The sequence below is a fragment of the Myodes glareolus genome, chromosome 8 (assembly GCF_982192425.1).
Source record: "Myodes glareolus chromosome 8, mMyoGla1.1, whole genome shotgun sequence".
Lineage (NCBI taxonomy): Eukaryota > Metazoa > Chordata > Mammalia > Rodentia > Cricetidae > Myodes > Myodes glareolus.
Window position 1 is genome coordinate 101,365,488 of NC_142033.1, and position 27,366 is coordinate 101,392,853.

The 27,366-nt window shown below is 54.2% G+C and overlaps 1 protein-coding gene across 3 annotated transcripts in view; it reads right to left on the reverse strand.

The window, feature by feature from the left end:
- Positions 1–27,366, reverse strand: part of Kdm4b (lysine demethylase 4B) — a 73,701-nt gene that overhangs the window by 35,382 nt on the left and 10,953 nt on the right. For all 3 annotated transcript variants that reach the window (XM_087909278.1, XM_087909277.1, XM_087909276.1), the window contains exons 2-7: positions 24,549–24,649; positions 20,012–20,176; positions 17,742–17,917; positions 17,300–17,414; positions 14,835–15,028; positions 340–389 (exon numbers count right to left, since the gene is read on the reverse strand). In XM_087909278.1, coding sequence (XP_087765404.1) covers positions 340–389; positions 14,835–15,028; positions 17,300–17,414; positions 17,742–17,917; positions 20,012–20,152 — 676 coding nt within the window. In that variant the 5' untranslated portion in view covers positions 20,153–20,176; positions 24,549–24,649. The remainder of the gene's footprint in view (positions 1–339; positions 390–14,834; positions 15,029–17,299; positions 17,415–17,741; positions 17,918–20,011; positions 20,177–24,548; positions 24,650–27,366) is intronic.

Here is a 27,366-nt window from a genome sequence, read left to right on the forward strand (position 1 = left end):
CACACGCATACACACACACTTGCGCATACACACATACACACACACATACATACACACACACACACACGCATACACCACACACACTCGCGCATACACACACACACACACACACACACACACACGTCACAAGCAGGCAACTCTCTGCTGCCTGAGCCCTGGCTGTTTCATTCCTTTCTGGCAGCCAGTACTCAAAGCTTTGCCATCACCCCAAGGAGACAGCTCAGAGGGGTGACTGCAGGGTGGTTGTGTGACCAGGAGACAGGCACAGTGAGATTCACCTGGATGGGCCACCTGCCCACTTCATCTTTGTCCTTGTCCCACCGGGGCTCAGATACCTACCTATGGCCAGGCGCTCCAGGCGCTTGCCGTGCTCCGGTGGAATGGCGTACCTATGAGAGAAGGGAGGCACATCAGAGTCCAGGACCTCTGGCCAGCACAGTCCACACCCATGGACAGCAGACACGGCTGTCCCCCAAGGCAGGGAGTCAGAGTGGAAAACTTCAAGGCCAGGCACAGGCTGAGTCTCGGACATGGTGGCTGTCACACTGGGGGTCTTACACAGAAGGCTGGAGCATGGCTCAGCACCCTTCAGGCAGGGCTGGATACAAGAAGACATAGGAGCCACGGTAGAGGAAGCCCAGAACAGTTGAGAATCGAGGAGTTTTCCAATGAAATAAAAAGGTGGTGGGAGACTCAGTCACCACCATCACTACATCTATAAAGGACCCAATAAGGAACTTTCATGTGCCCCCAGGACTCTGTCCAAGGAAACCCAGGCACCCTCAGTTCTAGGGTAACTCCAGAATTTCCACGTCTGGACAAGCTGAGGTCTCACTTCTGTCCAGGTCTCTTATCACTCACGCAGCAATGCTAAGTTCTGTACAGCTCAAAGCACCATGATTCTGGGAGCCATTTGGGGTGGGGGACAGGTTTCTGGGAAGCCACAAGAGGCCTGGAAGGAACCAATTCCCAGTTCTGGCTGCAATGATGAATGCCGCATCCCCAGTACACAGCACCTTCCACTTAATTAGTGCCTGCAATTAGGAGTTGTAAAGATAAGATTAATTGAATCTGGCGGCTGCTGGAAGTTTAATACATTGGAACATGCCTTGCGTTATCGGGAAGTGCAGCCTGCAGGCCACTGGCCAGAGGTGCAGAAGGGTGGCCCTGGGGAGACAAGCTTGTGGATGGGTGGTAGAGAGCAGTGGGCTGGGAACCTCTATGCTTCACTGCAGACAGATGAGGCCACAAAAACTGTGCCCAGCCTCCAGGCCACAGCCAAGGAACACCATGATTTCCAAGCTGAGGCCGGGGTGAGGGTCCAGGGCTGAGCCTGGAGGAGGCTGCAGAAATCAGGGCGGCCAGGCCCATCATGAAGGACAGTTCCTGGTGGCCACAGCCAAGTGCAGAAGGAACCTTCCCACAGCTCCTGTGGGCTCCAGAGCAGATTCTCAGTGAGCCTTGGACCTGCACTCTGCTGGGGCATCATTGACACTCAGGCTCGGCTCTGCAAAGGCAGTCTGGGCTGGGAACTGTGTACCACTGTCACCCAGCACCACGACATCATCTCAGAGCTGCAGCACAGGCAGGTGCCCCCACCACAAGGTTCCACTCCCTGCAGCACGCTCCAGCAGCTGTGCCCCAGACAGCACCACATCTGCACAGACATGGTCGTGCTGCAGACTGACCCAGGCTCTCTTGTTCAGTTCTGGTCACCTCACCTCCTCCTTCCCACATGTGTCGATGCACACAAACACGTACCCACACCCACTGCTCCATGTGAACTCCCTGTCCCCACTAACAGCTGAAAAGCCTATCCCTGCCTGGACCAAGCCAGTTCACCTGTCCCAAGACATCCTCGGGTGCTTCAGCATGGGAGAGAAGCTTCCAGCAAGCTGGGCTCTGTGGACACTGAGCGGCCCTGGGCTGTGTACTGGGTCCAGGAGAGCCCTTCAGAGGCTATAGGAAGCTTCAAGTTGGACACTAAGCAGGTCACTCAAGGCCCTGGGATTCTGAAGTTTGGCCTCCTAGGAGATGCACAGGCCAGAGACCTCATGTCAGGCAGGTTGCATCCTTTTGAACAGTCCCCATAGTCCCCTGGCACCCACCTCCAAGTTCTAAAGCCTTTGCTGTCCACAGAGTACTTCACAGACACCTGCAGCAGAGACAATCTTGTTCTGTGTCTCTAGCATGTTCCACAGACTTGGTCTCCCTAGCAACCGTACCGGAGACTGCACTGGCCATCAGAACAGCAGTTCTGTGCCTGCACATAGGGTTAGGGGAACTGTGATGGTCTGGATGCAGCCCTGAGAGAGGGTGCTGGTGTGAGCACTCCCCAGTCAGTGGTGACACTGTGTGAAATAAGCCTGAGTAAGGGCAAAAGGGAGCTTACATCTAGAGGGAAGCAAAATCTGGGGTCTCCAGGAAGTATAGCTGATCTGACCCCTTACCTCCAAGGCAAGTCCTGCCTCCTCAAACCTTAAATTGAACCCACAAACCTGTGCTGGGGCATGAGCAGTGACTCAGCCCTATCTGCACCCACCATGCCTGACTCTGGGAATGACTGAGCCATGTGGTGAAAGTCGGTCTGGAGCAAACCGGGTGCACAGGCACCCCAGGTGCTTCAACATGAGGCCAGGAGGTGTGAACTCTGGGCCAGGCATTGAGTGGTGCTGAGTGGGGTATCCCAGGGCCATCAGGGGAACACATGGCACATGGCCCTGAGGGTACAGTAAAGGTTCAAGTAAGTAGGGGGATCTCAAGGCTTCAGGGTGCCATGGGCCTCCAGCATGGGAGGAACTGAGCAGCTAAGCCCTGGTGCAATAAGATGAAGAGGCCTCAGCGGACACACCAGTCTCCCTTCCTGCCCTACTGCCTGCCTCCCGCCCACGAAGGAGGCCACCATTATTAGTGCAATTTCCGCGGTGTTCTGTTTATCCCCCCGGAAGGGCTGATGGATGTGAATAATTACCAAACTATAAAAGCCAGCGTTTGTGCTGCTCTCTATCGCTCTAAATCATCAAACAAATAAAGCAAGAAACAGCGTTTCTGAATATAATTTTCCCCTCTAATGGCTCAGAATTATTATCAAGAACAATGAAAATAAATAAGCAAAAGCCTCGCCAGTTAAAAACTAAATGAGTGTGTCAGGAAGGGGCACAAAGGCCTGGTGGGGAGCAGGCTCGCACAGAGCCCCTCACCAGGGTGACAGTGAGCCACAGGTCCTGTGTCCCAGCTGCTCTAATATGCTCCAAGCCTCCTGGCCTTGGTGGCCTCTGCCTAGCTCCCACAGGTGGGGTACCTTGCCAGGCCTTTAGCCTCATTTGAGCACCAAGCTCCTAGACCATGCTGGGGACCATCCTGCTCAGTCCCCACTGATGGTTCTAGCAGGGGACAGGAGATCATCCTTCAGCTGAGCCAAGGATAAGGGTGGTGACTCCACAGTGCCTGTGCAGTGCTAGGCAGGAGCTCCGGACAACAGCAACCTGCACAGACCTAGGAAATGGGACAGGGCATTTTCATCTTGCTACAGAGGCCACGATGTGTCATGTGAAGGCCCCTGACATATGCACGCACACATGTATACTTTTGCCATAGCCCAGGATGTTACCGTAGATTCAACTGCAGTGCCTCTCCAGAGCTCCAAGAGCTCACTTGTCAAGGCCACCCTCAGACACAAAGCCCTGGACTGTGAACAACAGGGCAACTCCTGTTCTGCAGTCCACACAGTCTAGCAGGATGGCTTTCCCTCCTCATGAGTCTGAAGCTGCCCAGGCCCCAGTGGGAGCAGGTCAACGTGGCCCTCTGCTTGAGACACAAAGGCCAAAGACAGCGGAGACAGATCTGATGATCACTGGACGACACATCAATCCTCATGTGTTTAAACATCTTGGCTCTAAGGGTGAGGTCAGTGTGTCAGTTGCTGCAAACAAAATCTCAAGTGGTCTGGGCCCATCAGAGAAGCAGGTACCAAGTCATAGGCCTCCCTTTGGAAAAGGCTGTGGCCCTGGCCACAGGAGACACAGCACCATCTGCCCATAGACTCAGGAAGCTGGGTGTAATCAATTGACTTAGGGGCAGTGGCCAAGATTTCTTAATGGAAGAGAAAGGAAGAACAAACAAAAAACAATGTCAACAGGGGCACATCGAGTGACAGGCCAGCGCCACAGTGGGGAACCAGACTGGAGAACTGATCCCCAGGGCTGCCTAGAAACTGCTCCAGACATGAACCTGGACAAAATGCCAAGCCAGCTGGCCATGGTGAGCACACTTTTAAACCTAGCACTAGGGAGACAGAGGCAGCAGATCTTTGTGAGTTCAAGGCCAGCCAGGGCTACATAATGAGATCTTGAAAGAAAGAGAGAGAGACAGAGACAGAGAAAGAGACAGAGACCACCAAGTCACTGCACATAAAAGCCTTTGACTGCCAGGACAGGCAGGACTGTGTTCCCAAGTAGAAACAAGGCAAGACTGAAGAAGTGATCTGCAACCATGGGAGCTAGGTCTCATCCCAGACAAGCTCACCAGCTCTACAATACTGCAGAAATGAGACAGGGCTGCTCAGGGGATGGCAAGAGCTAACTGGCCCCTGCAGGACTGAGCCAGTCTCAGCACGTGGACTGCTGACAGCAGAAGGGACCCAAGAGCACATTGCCGAGAAGTAAACCAATGCCACGCGGGAGTTCAAAGCCACCTGTCCTCTAGCAACAGGAACTCAGGCAAGAGTGGGAGACACCTCCCCCTTGTGTTCACAAAGGCAAGAATGGGTGACCCCCACCCTAGCCACACCAGGGGACACCTTGGAGAATAAGCAAGGGGACGTCTTGGTGTGAGCAAAGAAGTCACTGCAGCTGAGTCACAAGAGGAGGGACCCTACAGGTCAGAGTAAAACCTGGACAGGTGTTCAAGGTGCCTTGAATTTGGGCACCCACTGCCCACTCTATGGAGAGGCCACAGAGAATCTGACACACATGGAAAAGACAGTGGGGGTTGCAAACAGCTCCATATGAGGGAACAGGATTCTGTGTACCCCAATTTGATCACTGCAGAAAAAGGGTTCAGTTCATCTGAGCTAAAAGGAGCTTCTAGCCAGGCATTTGCCTGGCCTAGCTGGCACAGAGTGAAGCCTGTCTATTTCCACCGGGAAATCCCATCTCTTATGCCTGCGTGGGTGGGACAGACACAGACAGAGACTGCAGCGAAGATAGCAGCAGCCAGAACAGGGAAGGATGCTCCCAGGGTAGACTATTGAGCTGCTGGCTTTATCTCTAATGGATCATTTTCTGGGACAATAGGCAGTAGAATCTGGTGTCACACACCAGCAGTGTCAATGGCTTCTAGTAATGACATTTTTATTAAAACACACAGGGGATCAAGAGAGCTGACTTGGAGAACACGGAGACCTGGGGATGGGACCAACCAGCCATAGGGAAGCTATGAAAAGGCATCTTGGTGGCTGGGGGTAGGGGTAGGTGAATATCTGTGGCTGTCACATCTCCCTGAGGGGCTTGGGGAGGAGATGTGGGCGCTGGCCTGTTCATATCCACTCATCTCAGTTACAGCAGATACTACATGCTCAGTAGAGGTGTGGGACTCCACCTCACTCTGAGGATTTTTAGTTCATGACCAAGATCAACAGAGACACCAGTGGTCTTGTGTTGGATGGCACCTACCCTGCACTGCCAAAAGTCTAACACATGTTTACAGGAAGGAGACAGTCCGAGAGGCAGGTCATGCTGATAGTGTAAAGTTGGCAAGAGGCCTGGTGTTGCATGCACGGGTATTTGGACTTGTGGCTATGGATATGCAGAAGCTTCCAATTTCCCTGTGTCATCACCCTGGACAATGGCTTAAACAACCAGGAGCCCACATACAGCAATGAGCCTGGACTCCACAATCCACGCACAAAACTGCAGCAGTGGTCTCCCAGGCCAGTCACTTGCCTAGACACTGAAAGGAAAGGGTTAAGGATGGGCTCTCTGGGAACCAGTGGGGTGCTACAGAGGAGGAAAAGAGCATGGATGGACACTCCTGGGACCAGTGGGCCATACACTGTGGCTGGTATGGTAGCTAGCATGGGACCCAGGCCTGTGGCCACTCAGGTCTCTCTGGGGGTGAGCCCAGTGCAGACTCAAACTGGGGACATCAAAAGGACTCTCTCCTACGACCCCCTCTGCACACCCAGATGCAATGTTTGCTGGGGGGGCCTTGCATCTCTACCTGCTCCATGCAGCTCCAGGTTTCTGCTGCAGATGGAGCTGGGAAAGGCTGAGCTCACATAGGGTTAACCCCTCCAGTTCCTCACTCTCAAATCCAGGGCAGGAAGCCACTGAGTGGGGTTGTGGACGGGGATGCGCTGGACCAGAGCCTGACTTTTGGGCAGAAACCAGGCAGGTGCTCTGACTCAGGCAGTGGTCACTGTGGAAACCAGGCGCTGGGGAAGTGGGGCCTCTTTCCGCTGCAGGCTCCTACTTCAGAGCCACCCTGAGGACAGGACAGGCCTGATGTCCAAGTGTCCAGATAGCGAAGGACACACCTAGCCAGTTTCAGATAGACTAGGAAAATTCCTACCACAGAGACCCTGTGGTCTCCTGCACCTGAGCAGTGTGCCATGCCATGGTACCAACTCTAAAGATGCTGAAATGATACAGGGCCATCTGCTGCTATAGATCCAGCCAGAGAAGCTGGGGATACAATATTAGCGCCACCAGTCACTGGTGTACAGGACATGACCACACTGGGAACATTTGTGCGTTCCAGAGCCCCATCCCCCACACATACGAAGGAATCTTCCCAGAAGGCACTATGCACTGTAGCGGCTCCTCATTCCTGACCCAACCTCCTCTTCTGGAAGACTCCCAGTTTCCCACCTACACCTTGGGGCCTAGGGTCTAACAGACCCAGAGTAGGTGCCCGTCAAATCTAGAATGGTCCAACTGCCTCAGGCCAGTGAGTGTGTTGACATTTACCCCAGACAACTCTGCAGGACCCAAGTGGAGGGCAGGCTGGAGCAGTGGCCAATATTGGCTGTCTGTCCACTGCGGTCAACAGGAGCTAGCCCACTGGTGGGGAAAGCAGCAGATGAGATGGTGGCAGGGTCCCATGCTCATCAACAGACCCCCTCAGACACAGCCTAGAAAGGTGAGCTCCCAGCAGGAAAATGTGCCAAGCACTGCTCCCCCTGGCAGAGCCAGCTCTCACAGGTGGAGACAAGACTGGCCTGTTTGTACAAAGTTTGGAACAGGCTCTTTCCAGGCCATGCAGCCCAGGGACAGACGCACAGAGCAGGCAGCTCGAGTCCTAGAAGCCAGGACAGCAGTGTGTACAGAGGGAGCAAGGGAACGACAAGGGCTGCTGCCAAGCACACGCGGAGAGCACACCTGCTCATAAGGGCACAGGCACGCATCCAGGCCCCGAATAATCCATCCTCTGTCCCACAAGACAGGAAGGAGGGGCTCCACGGCACATCTGGAGCCTGCAAAAAATTAAGCAACTTGGGGCTGGAGATAACGGCCGAGCAGTTAAGAGTACTGGCTATTCTTTCAAAGGACCCAGGCTTAATTCCCAGCACCCACATGGTAGCTCATTCCAGTTACAGGGGATCTGACGCCCTCACACTGACATAAAAATACTAAAACCACTAATGCACATAAAATAAAGATAAATTAAGTCATTAAAAAAACCTGACCAACTTCTGGGCTGAGGCTGGGCTGAGGCTGGGCTGAGGCTGGGCTGAGGCTGGGCTGAGGCTGGGCTGAGGCTGGGCTGAGGCTGGCCTCCTCAGGCTGCAGAGAGCAAGTGTGTTCCCATGCAGCCTGAGGGTAGGGCCTGCTGTAAGCAGCCTGGAAAGCCTGAAGGGCCCAGACACTCACTTCTGAGCAATGCAGCCCCAGGTGACTGCTCCATTTGTGATTCCTCTCCAGGAAGAAGGAAAGAACCCCAGCACCCTGACGAGGAGAGGAACATGCACTGGCACAGTGCTGGGTGCAGCTGCCAACCTGGCACAGGGCCACTCTGCTTGACTTCTCTGATAATTAAAACATTTCATTTTACAGAGTCCATTTCACCTCAGAATGCAGTGGGGGGGGGGTGTTAAAGATGGCCTATAGGGAAAAGACACCGGCAGATGACCAGAGTCACAAGGTCAAGAACAATATTCTCAGGGCTGGTCTAGGATGGAGGTGACCATAGAACACACAATGCTCCACATCACCAAGGCCTCAAGCATAAGAGAAGTCAGACAAAAGGCTGGCTCAGAGGAGCTGAGGACATTTCACAACTCTGGATGGAGTGCAGGAGCTAGGGGACTGTGCAGGACACTGAGGAATGGTCCTCTCAGTCAGGACTCATAGCAGACAGGCTCTATGGATGGCAGGGATAACTCATGGGAACCTGCACTGCTGGCTCACCATCAACAGACCCACCTGCACCATTAAAGGAGGAGGAAGAGCAGGGGCAGGGAGGAGGGGGCCAGAGAGAGGGAAGAAGAGCAGGGACAGGGAGGAGGGAGGGATCAGAGGGAGGGAGGAAAAGCAGGGGCAGAGAGGAGGGGGCCAGAGGGAGGGAAGAAGAGCAGGGACAGGGAGGAGGGGGCCAGAGAGAGGGAGGAAGACGAGCAGGGGCAGGGAGGAGGGGGACAGAGAAAGGGAAGGAGGAGGAAGGAAGAAGAATCCCCAGCCAAAAAAGTAAGCCATATACAACCAAAGAGACAAAGTTGCAGGCCATCTCCCCAGTTCACTAGTTGGCCAGAGAGCCCAGCTCAGCTCCAGCTCCCCAGATCTACAGGGGGAAGGCTCCATAAACTGCTGAAAGTTAACGGCCCTGTTTTGGGCAAAAAGACAGAAAGGCTGGGGATAGAGTCAATGGGCTCTGAGACAGCCCCAACACGCACATGGTGTCCTGGCTGCTTTGATCCTCCGATCCCGGGGACACAGCTGCAAGGCTGGCAAGGCCTGGCTGTGGAAAGGACAGAATGGGACGGCTCATCGAGCTAATGGGCACAGGCTGTGATTCAGAGCCGTACCCTGCAGTGTGCACCAGATTCTCTGAATTGCCCACCATTATCAGAGCACTATGGTGGCTAATGACACAGGGCTCATCTTGCTGTACCAAGGGCCCCAATGCCCCAGTTTGAGCTCAGGCATGTTACCTGCCTCAAGAGCTAATCCTCCGGTTCCCAAGGTAACTGAGATGTACAGAACCGTCTACAAGTAGAAGGCCAGAGCAGCGGATAAGGACTACAGAGTGGCTCTGGCCAGAGTGAGGCCAAGGGCCCAATAAGGAGGCTGCAGGGGCACCAGGCCAGGGATAACACAGCTGTCCCTCTGAGCTGGCCGGCATGCCAAGCCCTGCAGAGCAGGGCCTCGATGCCAGCTGGAGAGCAACCCTGGTTGGCTCTTGGTTACCTTGCCATTCGGGGTCTCCCAGCTTCTGGCAGCACACCCCCCTAGGGAAGGGTGGACAGCAAAAAGTCGCATGTGGACTGACATTTTGCCTCACATACCCGCAGTGTCTTGAGACAGGACAGGTCAGGAGACATGGAGCTGGCAGCATTCTTGGGACACACTGGCTAAGATCACCACAAGATGTGGACTGTATCCCTTGCTGCCACAGCTATATTTAGTGCACCAGCCACACAGCCACAGAGCTGCTGCTGAACTTCCACCTGCGACAGCTGTCACCCTCAGAGGAGGTGCCTTCTGCAGAGAGCTATGCCTCTCATAAAACTCTGAGGACAGCCGAGGACAGGCACCATGGCCAAGGGCTCTGGAGAGGACAGAGTGGCAGATCAGGGACCAGTAGCGATGCCCTAACACCATCACAGCCACCAGCTTCAGGTGGAAGCCGTAACCTTACATTTCCCCACTGAGTTAGTCAGACAGACATGATGGGGCACCCAGCTCTCCCAAGTGCTACAAGAGTGGTAGATAAGTGAGAGCATCTACCTCACAGGCACCACACAGGGGGGACAGGATGAGGGAGCGGCCACGGGATGCAAGCTAGATGAGAAACAACCATTGCAAGCTGAGTTGCCTCCTAATGTCTGGACCATTAGAAGAACCTGGTGGCCAAGAAGACCCCTGCAGAGGGTCATGCCTTGGGTGAGGTGCAGGACCATCTGTGGTTCCTGAGGACTGGGACAGCAAGACACTCAGAAGCTAGTACCTCACAGGCTGGCACAGATTCAAGCCAGGATAGGTCCCTTGCAGGTGCAATTGTCACTTGTGTTCTTAGGTGGTGATGCATCTTCCTAGGCTAGGGCCCAGGGTCTGACTAACCAGTGGCCAGGTTATACATTAGGCAGGGAGGAGGGGAAGACGCCATCGGGGGCCCTGTAAGTACAGACTCCTCACTTCCCATGCAAGGCAATGTCCTTGGAGGCCACACGGCAGCCACACCTCTGTGCCTACTCCACAGAGACCCCAGTACAGACGCAGCTTTCTGTAGAAAGCATGAGAACCCATTCCTCCTGCAAGTGCCACCTCCACCTGTCATAACAGTTTCTGGGCGACCGAGCAGAGCCTAGTGTTCTCTATCCGGCCTGCCAGGGCAGCACACACTCCTACCTTCAAAATCCTTTGACCCTGATCACATCAGCCAAAGTAGCCACAGACCCAAAAAGCTTCAGAAAATGCTGGGGCTGCGAATACCCTCACGCACCTCAAGCCATCACGGCACTGAAGCACAGCAGACACAGCCCACAGCAGGGGCTATGATGGGGGAGACGGGATGTAATAGTTTCCTGAGATTGAAGCACTCCACCCTACAGGGAAGCTCTTTAAACAGGAAGGTAAGCAACTCAAAACAGCTTCAGGACAACCCTGAAACCCACCAGTTTTACCAGGCCCCTCCTCATCAGAGTGAGCAATAAATGCTGCGAGTCATCCAAGCTGCCAGGAGGAGGCTCAGAGCAGCTGAGGCATCTGCAAAGGATGCTCTCCAGCTTGCTGTGGCCTGCAGGCTGTGCAGTGTGCTCCAGGTGTCCAGCTCTGTGCGCTGTCACCCACGCTGGGGTGGCCTTGGGGATGCAGCTGCCTCTCCTCACCCACAGGCCTGTCAGTGACCCCAGGAAAGCTCATGGTCCACCAAGTGGGACTTGGGTGGTGTCTGTACTCAGTCTGCTGTGGGCTCCCTACCTGGTGAGTGTCCCTGTGTGCTGCAGCTCCTCGGGAAAAGTCTCTGGTCACACAACTGGGGGAGACAAGAGGACTCAGCAGTGGGGACTCTCCAGTTTTAAGCCACATCCAGGGAGCAGTACCCACATGTATATCACTCCAGTGATATAACAAGGACTTGAGTGGCACTGACCCCCTTGAGGTCCCTGCTGGAGCTGTGGACAGAGGCATATGTGAAAACCTACTTTCTGGGGCCCATAGCACGGTGGGGAGAACCCAGGTAAAACTCATACATGGTCTGTGTGTCCCCAAGGACACATGGTCATCCTTCCATGGTCAGTTGCCAATGCAACAGATCTAGAGTGCCCAGAAGAGCTAACCTCACAGAGAAAACGCTCCTACCAGACCGGCCTATAGAGTAGAGTAGTGTTCTGATTATGACTAAAATGGGAGAACCCAGCTCCCCCGGGGGGGTGGGGAGTGACCCTGGGCTGTTACTCCTGGGTTTTATAAGAAAGCAGGCTGAGCCGGGTGGTGGTGGCACACAGCTTTAATCCCAGCATTCTGGAGGCAGAGCCAGGTGGGTCTCTGAGTTTGAGGCCAGCCTAGTCTACAGAGCAAGTTCCTGGACAGGCTCCAAAGCTATACAGAGAAACCTTGTCTCAAAAAAAAAAAAAAAAGAAAAGAAAAGAAAAGAAAAAAAGAAAAAGAAAAAAGAAAGCAGGCTGAGCAAGCCAGTAAGCAGCACCCTCCATGGCCTCCGCATCAGCTCCTGTCCTGACTTCCCGCCATGATGGAGCGTCACCGGAATATATAAGCCAAGTCAGCTCTTCCAAGCTGCTTTGGGTCATGGTGTCTATCGCTGCAACAGAGAACTAACTAAGGCCCCTCCCTGCCATGGAAGAGGTGACAGGGCCTCCCGCACCAAGACCAAGGCTGAGGCTTTGCCGGAGCTTTCTGTCCCCAAACAAGTGGCCATTGTGTTCACTATTAGCCCTGATGTCCACCCCCAGCCATAGCAGAACACAGGAAGCTGGGGTGGCTGAACCTGCACCCAGTGCATCATGAGTGACTGTTGGGACAGGTGGGCCAGCCAAGTCACCTAAGGCACACTGCATGGATTCCTGCCACCAACAGTCATCTGTGAGCAGCTGTCATCTTCCAGGGAGCCCCAGGCCTCACAAGCTGCAGGGCCATGTGGCCATGCACAGACTAGCACCACCCTCAGACAGCATGGTTCTCTGTCCTTGCCAAGGTGCTTCCCAATACTAGGGACATTCTAGTCTCATACAGGCCCAGAGCTGGCCCACCAGCCTGCCTCTCTGGGGCTGGCTCCCACTTAAAGGCCACTCTGGTGGCTCCTGGCAGCTCTCGGGTCTCTGAAGCTAAGCAGTGGGTGCTGGCCAGGTCTCATTCTCAGACTCTCACGCCAGGGTTTCTCACGCCTGGTTTCTCTCTCTCTTTCTGTTCAGCTGAACTGTAGCTTAACCATGCAGCCCTGGCTTGCCTGCAGCTATTACTCTTCAATCTTATTTTCCAAGGAAGAAAGTGGGGCTGTCTCCCCATCCCCAAACACAGCAGCTGGGGAAGGGGAGCCAGGGAACAGCCGCTTGTCAGAAAGGCAGGAGTGCCACCTTGTGGCCACAAGAATCAGGACTCGGGCTCAGGTCCTCTGTCCCAGCATATCCCAGTTACACACTCACACAAAAACAAACCCACCACACATGCGCATACAGGCAACTGCTGTGCACATGTGGAGATTTGCAGCAGAAGCAGCCATGGGCTGTTTGTATCTGTGGGTGTCATGAGCCCTGCTGGACAATGTAGCCACGAGGAGCAGGCCACTGGCCCTTGTTGCTGCCACAGCACTTCTCAGGGGATCCTAGTGGCCCAGGTGACAGCTGCCACAGCTGGCTCCACACAGGTGGCAGCAGGGCACTATGGGAGAAGTCACCTAGCTGGACAGGTGTACACAGAGGATGGTGCCACCAAAAGCCAGGAGTCACACTGGAGGTTGAGGGTACAGCCTAGGCTGCTCATGAGATGCCATTCAGCCCATCGCTGTCACACCAGACTTCCACAGACAGGGACCTCGTCAACTGAACTTATAGAAATGGGTGGTGTGCATAACTCAGACACCCCAGCAGGAGCCCACAGGACCAGTGTACCGGGCAGTGTTAACTGTTGAATGGACAGGCTCCAGAGCATGAGACGGGCCTTCAGGAGGCAAGACTCGTTCTACTGTGGGTGGCACCATTCCCTGGGCTGGGATCCTGGATCAAATACAAGGAGAAGGAGCTGTACTAGCATCCATCTGGTCCCCTTCCTGTCATGTGGCCAACTGCCTCAGTATCTTCCCTGCAAGATGACGGAGCCAAGGCAAACCCTTCTTCTTGCTAGCTGCCTTTGTCAGAGGATTTTTGTTGCAACAGGAAAAGCAGCTGAGAGCCTTGGCTGACAGAGTGCTGCCCACGCACCCCTGACCTTCTCCCAGCTCTGTGGGAAGTCACCTCCCAGGTGATCACCAGTGTCACCACAGAGTCCTCAGAGGGCGGCAGCATGGTCAGAGGCAGAGACTTGGAGACTCCTGACAACCAGCTCTGAAGGGGGCGCAAGGGTCGCGCCCCAGGTCAGGGAACACAGGGTCTCTGACACTGGGACAGCGGAGTGCAGGGCTCCCTAAGGCCGCAGGGAAGCAAGAAGTAGCAGACACAACACTTCAGGGATTTCTCAGTTCTGACACTGTGAGGGAACAGTGGTGGGACCCACAAGGTATGAGAATGTCAGAATATTTGGGGTTCACTTTCCACCTCTATAGACCAGGCTGGCCTTGAACTCACAGATATCTGACTGCCTCTACATCCCAAGTGCTGGGATTAAGGTGTTTGCCACCACTGCCTGGTTGGGATTCACTTTCCTAAACAGTGGGAGTTCAGCCCAGCTTGGCCGTCAGCCAGGAAGCTGTAGGACAATGGCTGGCTACAGGGTCCACCTGGGAGGCACACATACCAACACAGCTGTGCCCTCCAGGGAAGGAGAGTTGTCCAGAGCCAAGCATTGACTCCACTGGAGCAGGGAGGACTATGTGCCTAGGGTTTGAGTGCAGAGACACCCAAAAAGAGGGTACTCTTGGTGTGGCCTTTCACAGCTCAGCATACAGCCCTGTCCATAACTGAGCAACATAAAGAAGACCCCAAGTGGCTTTCCACAGTGACAGAAATAGCAGCAGGACAGCCAGCTACTGGAACCTGCCTTCAGTGGGGACCACAGACATCCCCCGCCCTCAGCATTGCCCTCCCCGCTCAGCATAACCAGGAGTGGGGGAGGGCATTCTTCCCGTCCACAAGTAAGCTGAGCTCAAGGGGAGACAGATGGGAGCCTGGCCTGGGATAGCCTGGCAGCCAAAGGGAGACTGAAAGAGAGAGAAAGAGAGAGAGATTGAGAGAGAGAGAAAGAGATGGGGCACTGTTGGCAAGCTGGCACCTCACACAGCCTCCAGGTAAAGTAGGAATTGACCCCTGTGATGTGGCAGCAGGTGACATACCCATTGGCCTGTTTGCTGCCCAGAATGACAGGATTGCAGGTGGGTACCTGTTAACCACCAAGGCCATGGCCTTGGACCAGCACATCTCCCCCAAGACTGAAGGGTGAGCAGGAGGTGCACCACAGTAACCTGTCAGAGTAGCCAGATCTTCCCATGCCTCACACCCTGGCACTCACCAGGACTTGGGCTCGCCGAAGTGCAGGTAGTTGATGCTGTAGAGGTCCATGTCCTCTGTGTGCCAGGCAAAAGTGGTCTTCCACATGCCAAAGTACAGGTAGGGTGTGTTCACGCCCTCAATGATGGTGCCACACTCACGTTCTACCATATCCAAGATGGTCCTCAGGTTACCAATGTTCCACTGGGCCACATCCTGTGGACAGCAAGTATGTGGTCAGCAGAGTCCTCCCAGGTTACCTGTGCTCACCTGCACCCTGAGTGCAGTCACCTGGGGTAGAACGGGGCTACCGAGATAAGTCAGCACCAGATCCCCAGGCTCCAACTGGTCATCCCAAGAGGCCAAGGGGACCAGGGTCATGGGCCCTGCACTCTCACCTGCCACCCCAGCCTTCCTGGAATAGCATGTTACAGGCAACAGTCTACAAACCATCATGTGCCAATGGACAACTATAGCTTGGCAGTGATCTCCACACCTCTACGTAACACAGAAAGAGAAAGGCAGTCTCCATGTGAGTGATCCCTTCACAGGCATGTGAACCTATGTCCAAATGACAGCCCTTCCAGAACCTTCCACCAAACAAGATCAGACAGCTTCAAAGAATATAGGCAAACATGTATGAAGCCCCAACCCTGACCTGTGCTCTCATCAAACGCTAGCGGGAGCTAAGGTGGGGCAGGAGCCTCGTGTGCCTGTGTCTGAGACCTCTCCTCATCTCAGAGCCAGCAGGGTGCAATCTCAGCATCTCAACACATGCTGACCCCAGCGGTGACCACTCCCCTGCCAGGAGGCTGAAGGCCCAAGTCTGGAGGACAGAGGCTGCTGAGGTCACGGTAGCATAATGGCAACAGGTCACCAAGCATATAATGGCCTTGTTGTCTTGCCTGCCACCCAGCACAGTGACCATGTGGGTCATGTCATGGGCTACAAGAAAGGGACCCAGTTATAGCCTCATGCAGAGAATTCATCTCATGGCTGGGTCAAAAGTCCTCTGCTCTGGATCTCAGTTTCCCCATCTGTAACAGATTCTGTACTACTTCAGGTGAGGCAGGTCAAAGCTACAAGCTTCCAGGGGGCCTGTGGTAGATGTGGCTCAGGGATGGGCCTTGGCAGCTGAAGCCTGTGTGTGGCCAGAGCCCTCCATAAAGTCGGCACACTGGCTGACAGGAGATGGGGTGCAGGGACATGCCTGGAACATCTTGCTAGGCTAAGCCCAGACTCTGATTTCACATAGCACTGCCCCAGGAGCACAGACAACAAAATGACACCTGCTAGAGGACAGGGAGCCCAAAACCAAGAGAAGAGAACACACAGCACAGACCCGAGACCTGACTGCCACCTGTAAAGTTGCTAGGGACCTGCAGTGGATAAAGCAGATCAAGACACCAAGACACCCCCACACTCCCCCACCAGAGTGCAGAGGCTTTGATCATGTCGGTTGCAGTGCTGGACAATGTGAACAGGACACAGTACACTGACATTCAGGAGGTGGAACAGGAGAGTAAGGAGTCCAAGGTCCTAGCAAATTCAAATCCAACCTGGGCTCCATGAGATCCTCGCTCAGGAAGAAGGAAAAAGAAGCCACCTGTTGTGTGGTCTTTCTGTACGCTGTGAATATGTGTTGCTCTCACTGGTTAATAAATAAAGCTACTTGGCCTACAGAAAGATAAGATGGAGCCAGGCAGGAAACTGAAGCAGAGATACATGTGAAGAAGGGTGGAGTCAAGGAGACACCAGACAGCTGCTAAGAAAGCAAGACTTGTAGAAAATGAGGAAACAAGCCACGAACCATGTGGCAAAGCATAGATAAGAAATAAGGGTTAATTTAAATGTAAGAGTTAGCTAGTAATAAGCCTGAGCCATTGGCCAAACATATCATTATTCTATAATTAATATAAGCCTCTGAATGGTTATTGAGTAAAGAGTCTCACCAGCTTGGCTCACAAAAGCTGCTGTTTGCTGCCTCCCTTTGCCCCAAAGCTAACAAAATAGGCGGGTTCCCAATTTGGAGCTGGCTGGTGGAAACCCAGGCCTTTGTTTGCTATGCAGTTGTCTGGGCAGCAGAGCAAAGAGACATAAAGAGATTAGCCAAACCAGAAGGCCCAGAAAGGACAGCCCTCCCATTTAGGCCAAGAATGGTAGGAACCACAGTGTCAAGGCATGGGCTCCCAGTTCCACACCTCAGCAGCTTCCACTGAGGTGGCTTAAACCTCAAGGACACAAGACAGAGGAGTCAGAAGAGGCAGAGCCCAAGTATTCCCCACCATCACTGAGATCAAATCAGGCTGTAGCCTCCTGTTCAGCACACCAGTCTGGGCCAAAAGCCAGCACAGTCCTGCCAAGTAGTGTCCAGGAACATAGAGGTGGTGGGAGCCACTGGAATCAGAGTGGTCCTGAGCTGTGAGGCACTGTCACTCTCCTCCCTTCCCTACAGCCCACATGGTAGTCAGGCCCATGGACACTTACGTCATCATATAGGGAGCCACTAATGTCAGCCCCATAGATGGGCGAGACGAAGGTCAGGTTCTTCCAGTACTTTCGTTCCAGGTCATCAAAGTCTTGATGGCGCGGGGTGCAGTACCTGGGGATAGCACAATAGCTCAGACTGTGCTCTGGGCAGTATGAGACCCTTAGCCACCTCAGAACCAAGGCTGCCTGTGACAAGCAGGGGCAGAGATTCAGGAACCAGGGGAAGCTGGAGCAGAGAACACAGGGACCATGTGTCTGCACATGCTATGACTGTAGGTCTCAGGATGCGCAGAGCAGGAATCACGGGGACCTCCACTGGAGGGCCAACTTCAGGCCATACACTGGGATGAGGGAAGACAAGGAGGGGCTGAGGGCCTACAGCCCAAGTTGGGCCTCCAGGAAGTGGTGAGGAGTGGGAAGATGGCTCGTGCCCACATACTTTTCACTGTTGGCCAGGCGGCGGTATTCGCCCACGGTCATGGCCTTCTTCTGGATGTTGTACTGTGTGAAAAGCCCCGACTGCCCCGTCACCACCTGCTGTATGGGTGCTGGGATGACCACATCATCAATGTCGTCATACGTCTGCCGTGGCTTCCACTCCTTGGGTGGGATAATCTGTGGGGCCAAAAAGGATACGGGTGATGCAGCTCCAAAGGATAGGGGATTCCAGGTCCCCAAAGATCTAAATGCTCCAGACCAGCACTGCCACACAAGTACCACACAACCATGACAGTCATGGCAGCCAAAGTGGTAGTCGGGCCCCACTGCAGCCGACACGGGGGTGGGGGGCGGGGGCCTGGACCCAAGTCAGGGTTGAGTTGGGTATGATGTGGGTGGTTCTAAACAGAGCCAATGCACTCCAGGGCTGGCTCAACAAGGGCCCCACTTTGAGACATTCTTATACATGAACCTGTTCTTAGTCACTGCTGCCATGCATGGGTGCCTCTGGTTGTAAGAGATGGCAGGCAGGGTTGGGGCTCCTGAGGCCTGCTTCGACAGTGGGCACACAGCAGCATGCTGCAAGGGAGTACCTGAGACAAGGTCAGAACCAGCGCCTGGGGTCCTAAGTAGACAGGGAGTGGATGCTGGAGGTCAGGAGCTCCACAAAGATGGATATGGCAACAATGCCAGGGGGCAAGTGGCTGCTCTTAGGAAACTGAGGCACAAGGGATCATAAACCCAGCCCCCAGCACTAGGATGGGGGAATGGCACTTAGAGACACAAGCTAGGGCAGAAGCCATACTTGGAGGAGCCAGATGAGGACAGGAAGGTGGCACTATCACTTCAAAGATGGGCAGAGTCAGAACTGTGCCAGCCCTCCTTGTGGGGAAGTGGAGGGCACAAGCCTGCGGCTCTCAGAGTTGCTGTGCCAAGCCTTACAGCTTCACTCTCCATTCTGACCACTGGCACAGGACTGGTGACCCCAAGCTGACAGGTTCAGAAGGCTTGAGTCACCTGCTGTCCCCAGAAACAAGCACAGAAGCAGTTACTCCCATTCCCATGCTGCGTGCAGGGAGGACTGCAGGCTCACGTCTAGGGATGCCTGTGGCTGACACACACAGAGGGCACCCTGCTCTCAGTGGATGGGGACACTGTTTAGAATGCTGTAGCACCCAGGACATTCCCCAGAGAACCAGCCAACTCCATGTCCACAGTGCCAGGATGGGGGTGGGCGGAGGGACAACCTTGGGTTTGGTGGCACAGTTACCTATACAACCCCTTAGTCTGCCTGGGAATTGAGTTCTATTGCCACCTGACACCTGTGCGATTTCTGAACTGTCTCTGGCACTCTGAAGTGCTAGCTAGACTCCAGAGAACCATGGTGGCCATGTGGGGACCCACCAGCCACTGCTCCAGGTGAGGTGCTGGCCTGCCCTCCGAGCACCTGGGAGGGTCAGTGAGCCCCGGGCGGTCTCAGACGAAGTCCTGAGGCTGGTCTGCTGTTTACCTTGCACATGAGGGGCCCAGGAGACCCATTCCCCAGCACATGCAAGACCTAGGCAGACCCCAGTGCTAAGGAAAAGCAGAAATGAAGTGAGAAGCAGAGAGCTGGCTCAGCGTTCAGAGCCCAGCACCCCATTCAGGAGGCTCCTGACTGCTGTGGGCCCATGCCCCCTTCTGGCGCCAACATGCACCACACACATGTGTGCACCCCCCCCCACACACACACAGTTTGTTTTGTTTTTTTCAAGACACGGTTTTTCTGTGTTGCCCTGGCTGTCCTGGAACTGGTTCTGTAGATCAGGCTGGCCTCAAACTCACAGAGATATGCCTGCCTCTGCCTTCTACATGCTGGGATTAAAGTCATGTGCCACCACTGCCCAGCCATTTTTTTTAAAAAAAGAAAAAAAAAAGATGCCAGGGTGGCCCCAACACCTTTCTGTAGGTATCAAGCATACTCTGCTATACAAGGCCTTGTGCCTACATGCAAGCGCGCGCGCGCACACACACACACACACACACACACACACACACACACATCTCTCTCTACTCGCTCTGGATTACTGCCACTTAATCAGGAATTCAAGGTGTCTGCAGGCACCACTGTTTCTAGGCATCGGGTCCCCTCCCATCCTCGGCCTGGCGTAGCACCCAGACAGGGATGCTCCTTAAGGCTATGGACACAAGTGCCCTGATTTGGTCCAGGCCCCCTCACAGAACCCAGTGCCTCTGCGAGTCTGAGGAGGAAGCTGGAGCAGCATGACCCACCTTGGCCAGGCCTGCACGGTGGGCACCTTGCGACTCAATGTAGGCCACGTATCTGTTGAAGTCCCTGAACTCGTCCATGGTGGGGCGGAAGGTCATGATTTTGCAGCTGGGGTTCTGGGCGCTGTGGTCCTCAGACCCCATGGCTGCTCCACTGAAGAACCACACCTGTGAGAGGAGAAGAGCGGTCAGCACAGCCCTGCCATCAGCAAAGCCCACCAACACCACCACGATGTTCCCCTCAAGACAACAAAAATACCCGCAGCAGCAGGAGGGCAACAGCAGGCAACCGGGGTACGCCAGCAAGCCACAAGACTCCATCACTCACACCAGCCCGAGGGCCAAGGTGGCACCAGCTGACTAAATGCACAGGTACCTCCCTCCAGAGCTGACAGGTACCAAATGCACCTTCTAGCCAGAGGCCATCAGAACCCAGCACTGTTGTCAGCAGGGGCCTTCTTCCCATGTGGACCTTGTGGCTTTGTGGTCACCGCAACCACCAGGAGCCCTGTGAACACGAGACCACCCTGGGCTAGTTTGAGAGTGTCTCACTTGCGCACAGCGCCCAAGCATTTGCAGCCTGGAATCCATCAAGCTATTCAAGGAGGCCTGGGTCAGGAGGGCAAATCAACCCATCTGAGTCAGCTCAAGCCATGGCCAGCACCGACCTGCCCATGTGCCAGCACAGAAGGGATGTCAGATGCTGGGGCATCTATGCTGTAGGGAGGCAGCATAGCTGGTCTTCTTAGTTAGCGACCTCTCCTCACTGGGAGACCACATAGCCTGCAGCCCAGACTCCAGGAAGGGAGTGTCCCTTCCTCCTGATGATCCCCCCCAACACACACACACACACACACACACACACACACACACACACACACACCAGCCCCAGCTCCCACTCACTTCCCAGGTTGGCCACCAGGTGGCAGCACATGCCCAGGAGTAGAGTGCACAGAATTAAGGGGTTGGTGACCAGGCACCCAAAAGCCACTGCCCTAATGGGCATCACCTGGGCGTCCTGAGACTCTACTGCCTATGTCTACTTGACACAGCCCTCAGAGACACAGTGCCATGAGACAGGACATGGTTTACCAAGAGGGGCCTTCGGACACTGTCCTCCAGGGCACTATGGACGGGCCCTAGCCACAGACTAGAAACTACTCTGCTGGAGATCTGATGCACCCCAGGTCTCAGAGCCGCCACTGTCCCCACCAGACCTACACCAGATGCTGAGCCCAGGATCTATATATTCACCTGACAGCCCTCCCACATGCAGAGGTGAGAGCCGGAGAGATGGTGTAGAAGGAACACCATGTCCTCGGGGACCTCGCAGCCTAGGAGTCAGCAGTCTCCATGTTCAGGAGAGCAGGTGGGAGGAGCATGGAGCGCAGTGACCACTAGATGAGTTCAGCCCTGAGTACAGTCCACCTCGGCCGCCCAGCAGGCCGTGTTTAATGGTGGAGCACAGTGTGCCTTCTGGAGGACATGAGGACACCACGGTTCCTCCTCCATGGCTCCCAGCCCATAGGGTGGCCCCAGGGTCTGACTCCCCACACTCCGCACACCCACTCACCATCCCCCTCTCACACACGTCTCGTTCTCAGGGAGCACGTCCACCTTGGCTGGAGCAGCACCCAGCCATCCTCGCTCCTGCCTGTCTCTTGCTCAAGGCCTCTATGGCCAGCAAAGCCCAGGTTGTCATTGTCACCAGAGCTCTGTATGGGCAACTGGGATGGACGTGGGACCTGAGGGTTGTGGGAACAGCGCAGCACACAGAATGAAGGTGGGAGGCAGGGCAGGGTCACAGCAGGCAGTGCTGTGTAAACATGTGTGCAGGAGCCAGTGGTCCCCTTCCACCATGTGTGACCCGGGGACTGAACTCAGGCTGTCAGGCTTAGCAGTAGGGACATTTATCTTGAAGGTCCCAGTTGCAGATATCAGCAGGGCCCAGGGCTACAGTTGTTCCCTTGGGCTATAGTGAAGATGCACAGCCGAGGTGTGGACCAGGACTAGGGGTACGGAATGTCACTCCTAGAGGAAGCCAATCCTGCAGCTGGGACAGTATACAAAGAAAAGGACTCTTAAGATGGGAGGAGGGACAAAGACAGGGATCAGCCAGAGCTACCTGGGCAGTGTCATCACAAGGGAAGCAGGGAGCTGAGGGCTCAAATGCCACCAAAAGCTGGACCAACTGGCAAGTGGAGTGCCCCAGGGTCCCCAGAAGAGCCAGCCAATGCCAAACAGCTCACTTGCTACAACACAAATGCACCACGGACTAGGGCATCATCTGAGGATCCCCACACGGCAGTGGCCATGTCTATAGTTACAACCTACAAAAGCTGGTGGTGGTGCACACAGAGATGGGGATCCCAAGACCCCAGAACACAAATGTGTCCATCACCCATGATGGGTCCAGCACAATCAATGTTCCAGGTGCCACCTGTCCTGAGAAGTCTGAACTAGGCAGAGCTAGTAGCCTAGTGGTTGGGAACAAGTTGCCTAGTAGCCGAGCTAGTACTAGTAGCCTGATAGCCTAGGCAGAGGTAGTAACCTAGTAACCTAGTAGCCTAGAGCAGGGAGCTGTGGTTAGTGAGCTTGAAACCTACTAGCCTCAGAGTGTGTCCAGGGTGGGGTGGGGATGGCGATGGGCAGACACCCAGCCGCTACAAGCCAGCTGCCAAACAGCAAGTGCCCTGGCTCCACCTAGTGGCAACAGCTCCTTACTGCCCACAAAGTGCCCTCTCCACCTCCTGCCAGTTAAACCAGAGCTCAGAGGGAGTGGTCCACTGAGATCCAGGAGTTGTTCCCCACTATCCAGGGACATGTGTCGAGACCAGAGCTCCAGGCCAGGCTGGCTGTGGAGCAAGGTCTGTACACAGAGGGCTCAGCAGGACGCTGTGGCCAGGCCAGGCCCCACTTCACTCAAGCCCTAGGACAGAGTCCTCAGGGCAGGACTACGAAGATAGGGACTGGGCTCCAGGGACCTTATGCTGAGCCCCTGGGCACACAGCAACAGGCCGATACCATGAGGCCAGGACAGCACAGACCCCGTGACCTGGTCATCATCCTTTGTAAGCAGAGAGGAGCACAGGAGGCTGGCGTGTTCCTCCCAGTGGCACTGAAGGCGCCAGTCCCCCAGGTGTCGGGGGTGGGGTACCTTTCCAACCCCTCTTGCTCTTGAACGTCCCTACTGCTGAAGGTCTAGTGACACCCCAAACTCTCTGGTGAGTTCCAGAGGCTCCACATCCTAAGTTCAGCCCCCAGCAGGGAGATTGCCATGACTTCCTGAGATGGTTCAGGAGTGTGGCTAGACTCATGTTGGGGTGCCCCACAGCTCCAGAGGTCACACAACAGGAGAAAGTGAGTTTCCTGATAGGTCCCAGCTGCTCAGGGCCCAGGCAAGGTGAGAACAAACAATCTGCCCCTAGAACTGTCTGCCCCACTTCTCTCGCTCACCTAGCTATGCCACCCCTGAGCACAAGGAGCCCACATGCTGGGACAGAAGGACCTCCCTGGCAGTCCTGCAGGGGTGGGGTAGGAACAAGAAGGGCCATTCTTACCCAAAGTACCACAGCCCAAAGCCACTGCCACCACAAACCAGAGTCCAACATAAGTCTAAGGAGTGACTTCATGCTCCACACAGCCGCCAGCACAGACGATGGGGAAAGAGCGGTCCAGCCATACACTGGACACCACACAGTCCTGAACAAGACTGAGACTCACACACACAGTGTGGAGGGGCCTCAGGATCAGCTCCAGTGAGAGACCCAGAACCCAAAGCCACTCAACGCTGACGAGTTTTACATCCACTTGATACAAGCTTGAGTCACTGGAAAGCAGGGAGCCTCAGTTAAAAATGTCTCCATCAGCTCTAGCTGGAGACAAGTGATTGATAGGGAAGACCCAGCCCACTGTGGGAGGTGCCATCCCTGGACAGCTAGTCCTGGGTTCTATAAGAAAGCAGGCTGAGTAAGCCATGAGGAGCAAGCCAGTGAGCATGGCCTCTGCACCGGCTCCTGCCTCCAGGTTCCTGCCCTGACTTCCTTCAATGATGGACTGTTAGCGGGAAGTGTGAGCCAAAGAAACCCTTCCCTCGCCAACTCACTGTGGCCACGGTGTTTCACCACAGCTGAGACATCTCTCAGTGTGGGACTCTACGACAGGGAACTTCCAAAATGGATCAATCCACAAGGGAAGAGGATTTGTGGGTGTTAGGGGCTGGGGAGAGGGGATGGATGTTCTGGAACTTGACAGCAGTGATGGCGCCACCACTCTGAATAGACTGCAAACCATTCTTGTCGGTGGGCCCGAGAGGATGCTCCTCACAGGAGCCCACAGGACCTGCTAAGCCCTGTCTGTCCCAAGCACCATCACTAGGCAAGGCCTCACTGTGGAATCCTTGGTACTAAAAGAAGCCTGAGTTACTGCTGGACAGGTGCACGGACTCCAGCCACAACCACTAGGTCTTAGCATGGCCCAATCTCAGGACCCATGGACCCACACTCAGGCTGTCCACCTGGGGCCTGGCTGCTGCACTTACCTGGGGGTTCCAGGAAGTTCCAGGGGGCTGAGCTGGCCAAATGACTTGGGCTCAAGGAAGCAGTTTGCTTTCTGTCAGGCACCTCCAGGAACAGCAGTGTCCTGCAAGGTACAAATAAAAGCTGCTGACTAAACTGCATGGGGCATCCCTGCTAGTCCTGTCCTTTATACCACACGCAAAGTTTATTCTAAGTGGCTTCAGACCAAATTTTAAAAATCAAACATCAAATTTCTATAATACAAATATTTATGGCCTTGAAGCAGGTGGTGTTTAGACAAGGAGTAAGAGAAAACATACACTGGGCTCTGAACTCAAGGTTGTGATGAAGAGACAATCTGGGAAACACCTGAGAGCCACAGGTCTAAGAAGATCAGCATGCAGACGTATAGAGTCTTCACCACTCAACAAGGACAAGGGGCCAATATCCAGATTATACAAAGAGCTCACCTTTGTGCTGACTAGTTTCACATCAACCTGGCACAAGCTAGAGTCCTCAGAGAAAGGAGCCTCAAATGATAAAATGTGTTCATGAAATTCAGTTGTAAAGCATTTTCTTGGTGTGGGAGGTCCTTCTGTTTATGTGTTGTTTTTATTGGTTAATGAATAAAGAAACTGGCTTGGCCTGATAGGGTAGAGTAAGCGGGGAAAACTAAACTGAATGCTGGGAGAAAGAAGGCAGAGCAAAGAGAAGCCATGGAACTGCCGCTGGAGACAGATACACTGGAACCTTGCCAGTAGGTCATGAGCCTTGTGGTAAAATATAAAATACTAGAAATGGGTTAATTCTAGATGTAAGAGCTAGCTAGCAGTAAGCTTAAGTGACTGACTAAGCAGTGATTTAAATAAAACAGTTTCTGTGTGGTTATTTTGGGAGTCTGGGTGGCTGGGAAACAAACAAGCAGTCTCCTACAACATTTTCTCATTTAGTGATCAGTGGGGGGGCCAGTCCATTGTGGGTGTCTGATTCCCAGCACCCTCACAGTGGCTCACAACCATCTGGAACTCCTATTCCTAGGAATCTGACACTCCAGGGCCCCAGGCACATATATATACATGGACATACAGGCAGACAAAATAACCGTACATAGGTAATACATAGTGGTAATACAATTATAAACACAATAAAGTAAAAATTAAAAGTAAGCCCAATACAGTCATTGGTTGGGGGGAGGGAATGACTCTGGTTTGTCAGTTGGCCTAACTGTGAGGGGCAGACATTGCCTAGAGCAATGAAATTGTCCTAGCGTTCTCTAGTGTCCCCTAGAAAGAAATTCTCCCAACAGGTCTGCAGCTATGACTCTGCCACAGCACAGAGGCCCTGACTCCATACATTAGGGCGCTCACATCTGCCCAGCCCAAGCCGATCACCAGAGAGACCAAGGGCCAAACAGAAAGTTGTCACCTCAGTAGGTAGCAGCCAATCATGACAAGAGTCCTGGAGCCCACACCTACCTGATTCCAAACTCCTTCCTAAAGTTCCCAAGATGGCAACCCAGGCAGGATGGACTGCCACAGAAAGAGGTTCCCTGAGTGGCTGGAGCCAGGCTCTGCACCCCCAGGGAGCTTTGGGTGCATCAGGAGAGGTTATCTGTCCTCAGTTTCCTTGGGATGTCACTAGAGTCAGGCACAGTCCTGGGAATCTCTATAGAGCTCCTACAAAAGGGTGACACTAGGAATTCCTTTGCAGACTTCCTTCTCGGTACCCACTCACCATCAGGACAGGTCAACACAGAGATAACCAGGGACAGGTCACAGATAAAGAACTTGGGCACCCACCACCTGCTCCAAGGCAGCAGGAGTGGGAGGGCAGGAGGCATGGCGGGGAGACGCGGAGGCTGGCCCAGGGCATGGTAAGGATATTATCCAATAGGGGGACAAGGCAGGGCTGGCCCACAGTGCCAGGAAGACAGGAGAAAGCTGCACTCTGCACCCTGCTTGTCCCAGGCAGCAGGACCCTTGGCCACACCATTCCAACCTGTCATCACCAGAGACAGACGTGCCTGGAGACCAGGGCACAGGCAGGGCCTGGAAGGTGGGCAGTGAGGACTCCCAGAATCCCAAGGTTCAGGGCTTAAAGCCAAGAGAGGATGGATGTGAGGCCAGAGCCTCAGACAACAGGGTGGTTGCAGACGGCAGGAACAGTTGGGTCACTGGCTTCTGCCAAAGGTAAAGACCTGGCACAGGATGATGCCAATGGGCCTCTCCACCTTCCGCAGGAGAACTCAAGAACACAAATCCAAGGCCCTGAGTACCCAACAGCACACTCACTACCTTCCAGAAGGACAGAAGCCATCTGTCTGTCCCTTACCCCACCCACCTTGAATTCTGATGTTTCTGTTGTGGTCTATAATAAGCATCTGCTACCTGGGCACAATGAGAAATGCACAAGCCACTGAAGTCACACAGAGGCTTGAGGAGACAGGAAACCAGGCAGACTATGAGGACAGATGTCTTAGCGGAGTGAATGAAGGTGAGCTGCTGTGAATGCATGTGTCGTCACATGGGTGTGGCGGGCAGAGGACACCTGCAAATGTTGGTCCCTGCCATCACACAGCCAGGCTTGGCAGCAAGCACCTTACCCACTGAGCCCTCTTGCCAACCCAGAATTGCCTTTTCTCTTTAAATCAATCGCACTGGGCCCCAAAAATTGTTATAGCAACAGAAGATAGACTGTAAGTGGACTGGGGTGTAACTCGGTATGATGTATGCCTGTCATCCCAGTTTTCATGGTCTGAGGCAGGGGATTTATGAGTTTGAGGCCAGCCTGGGCTACATAACCAGACCCTGTCTCAAAAAACAGCAAAAATGAAATTTAAAT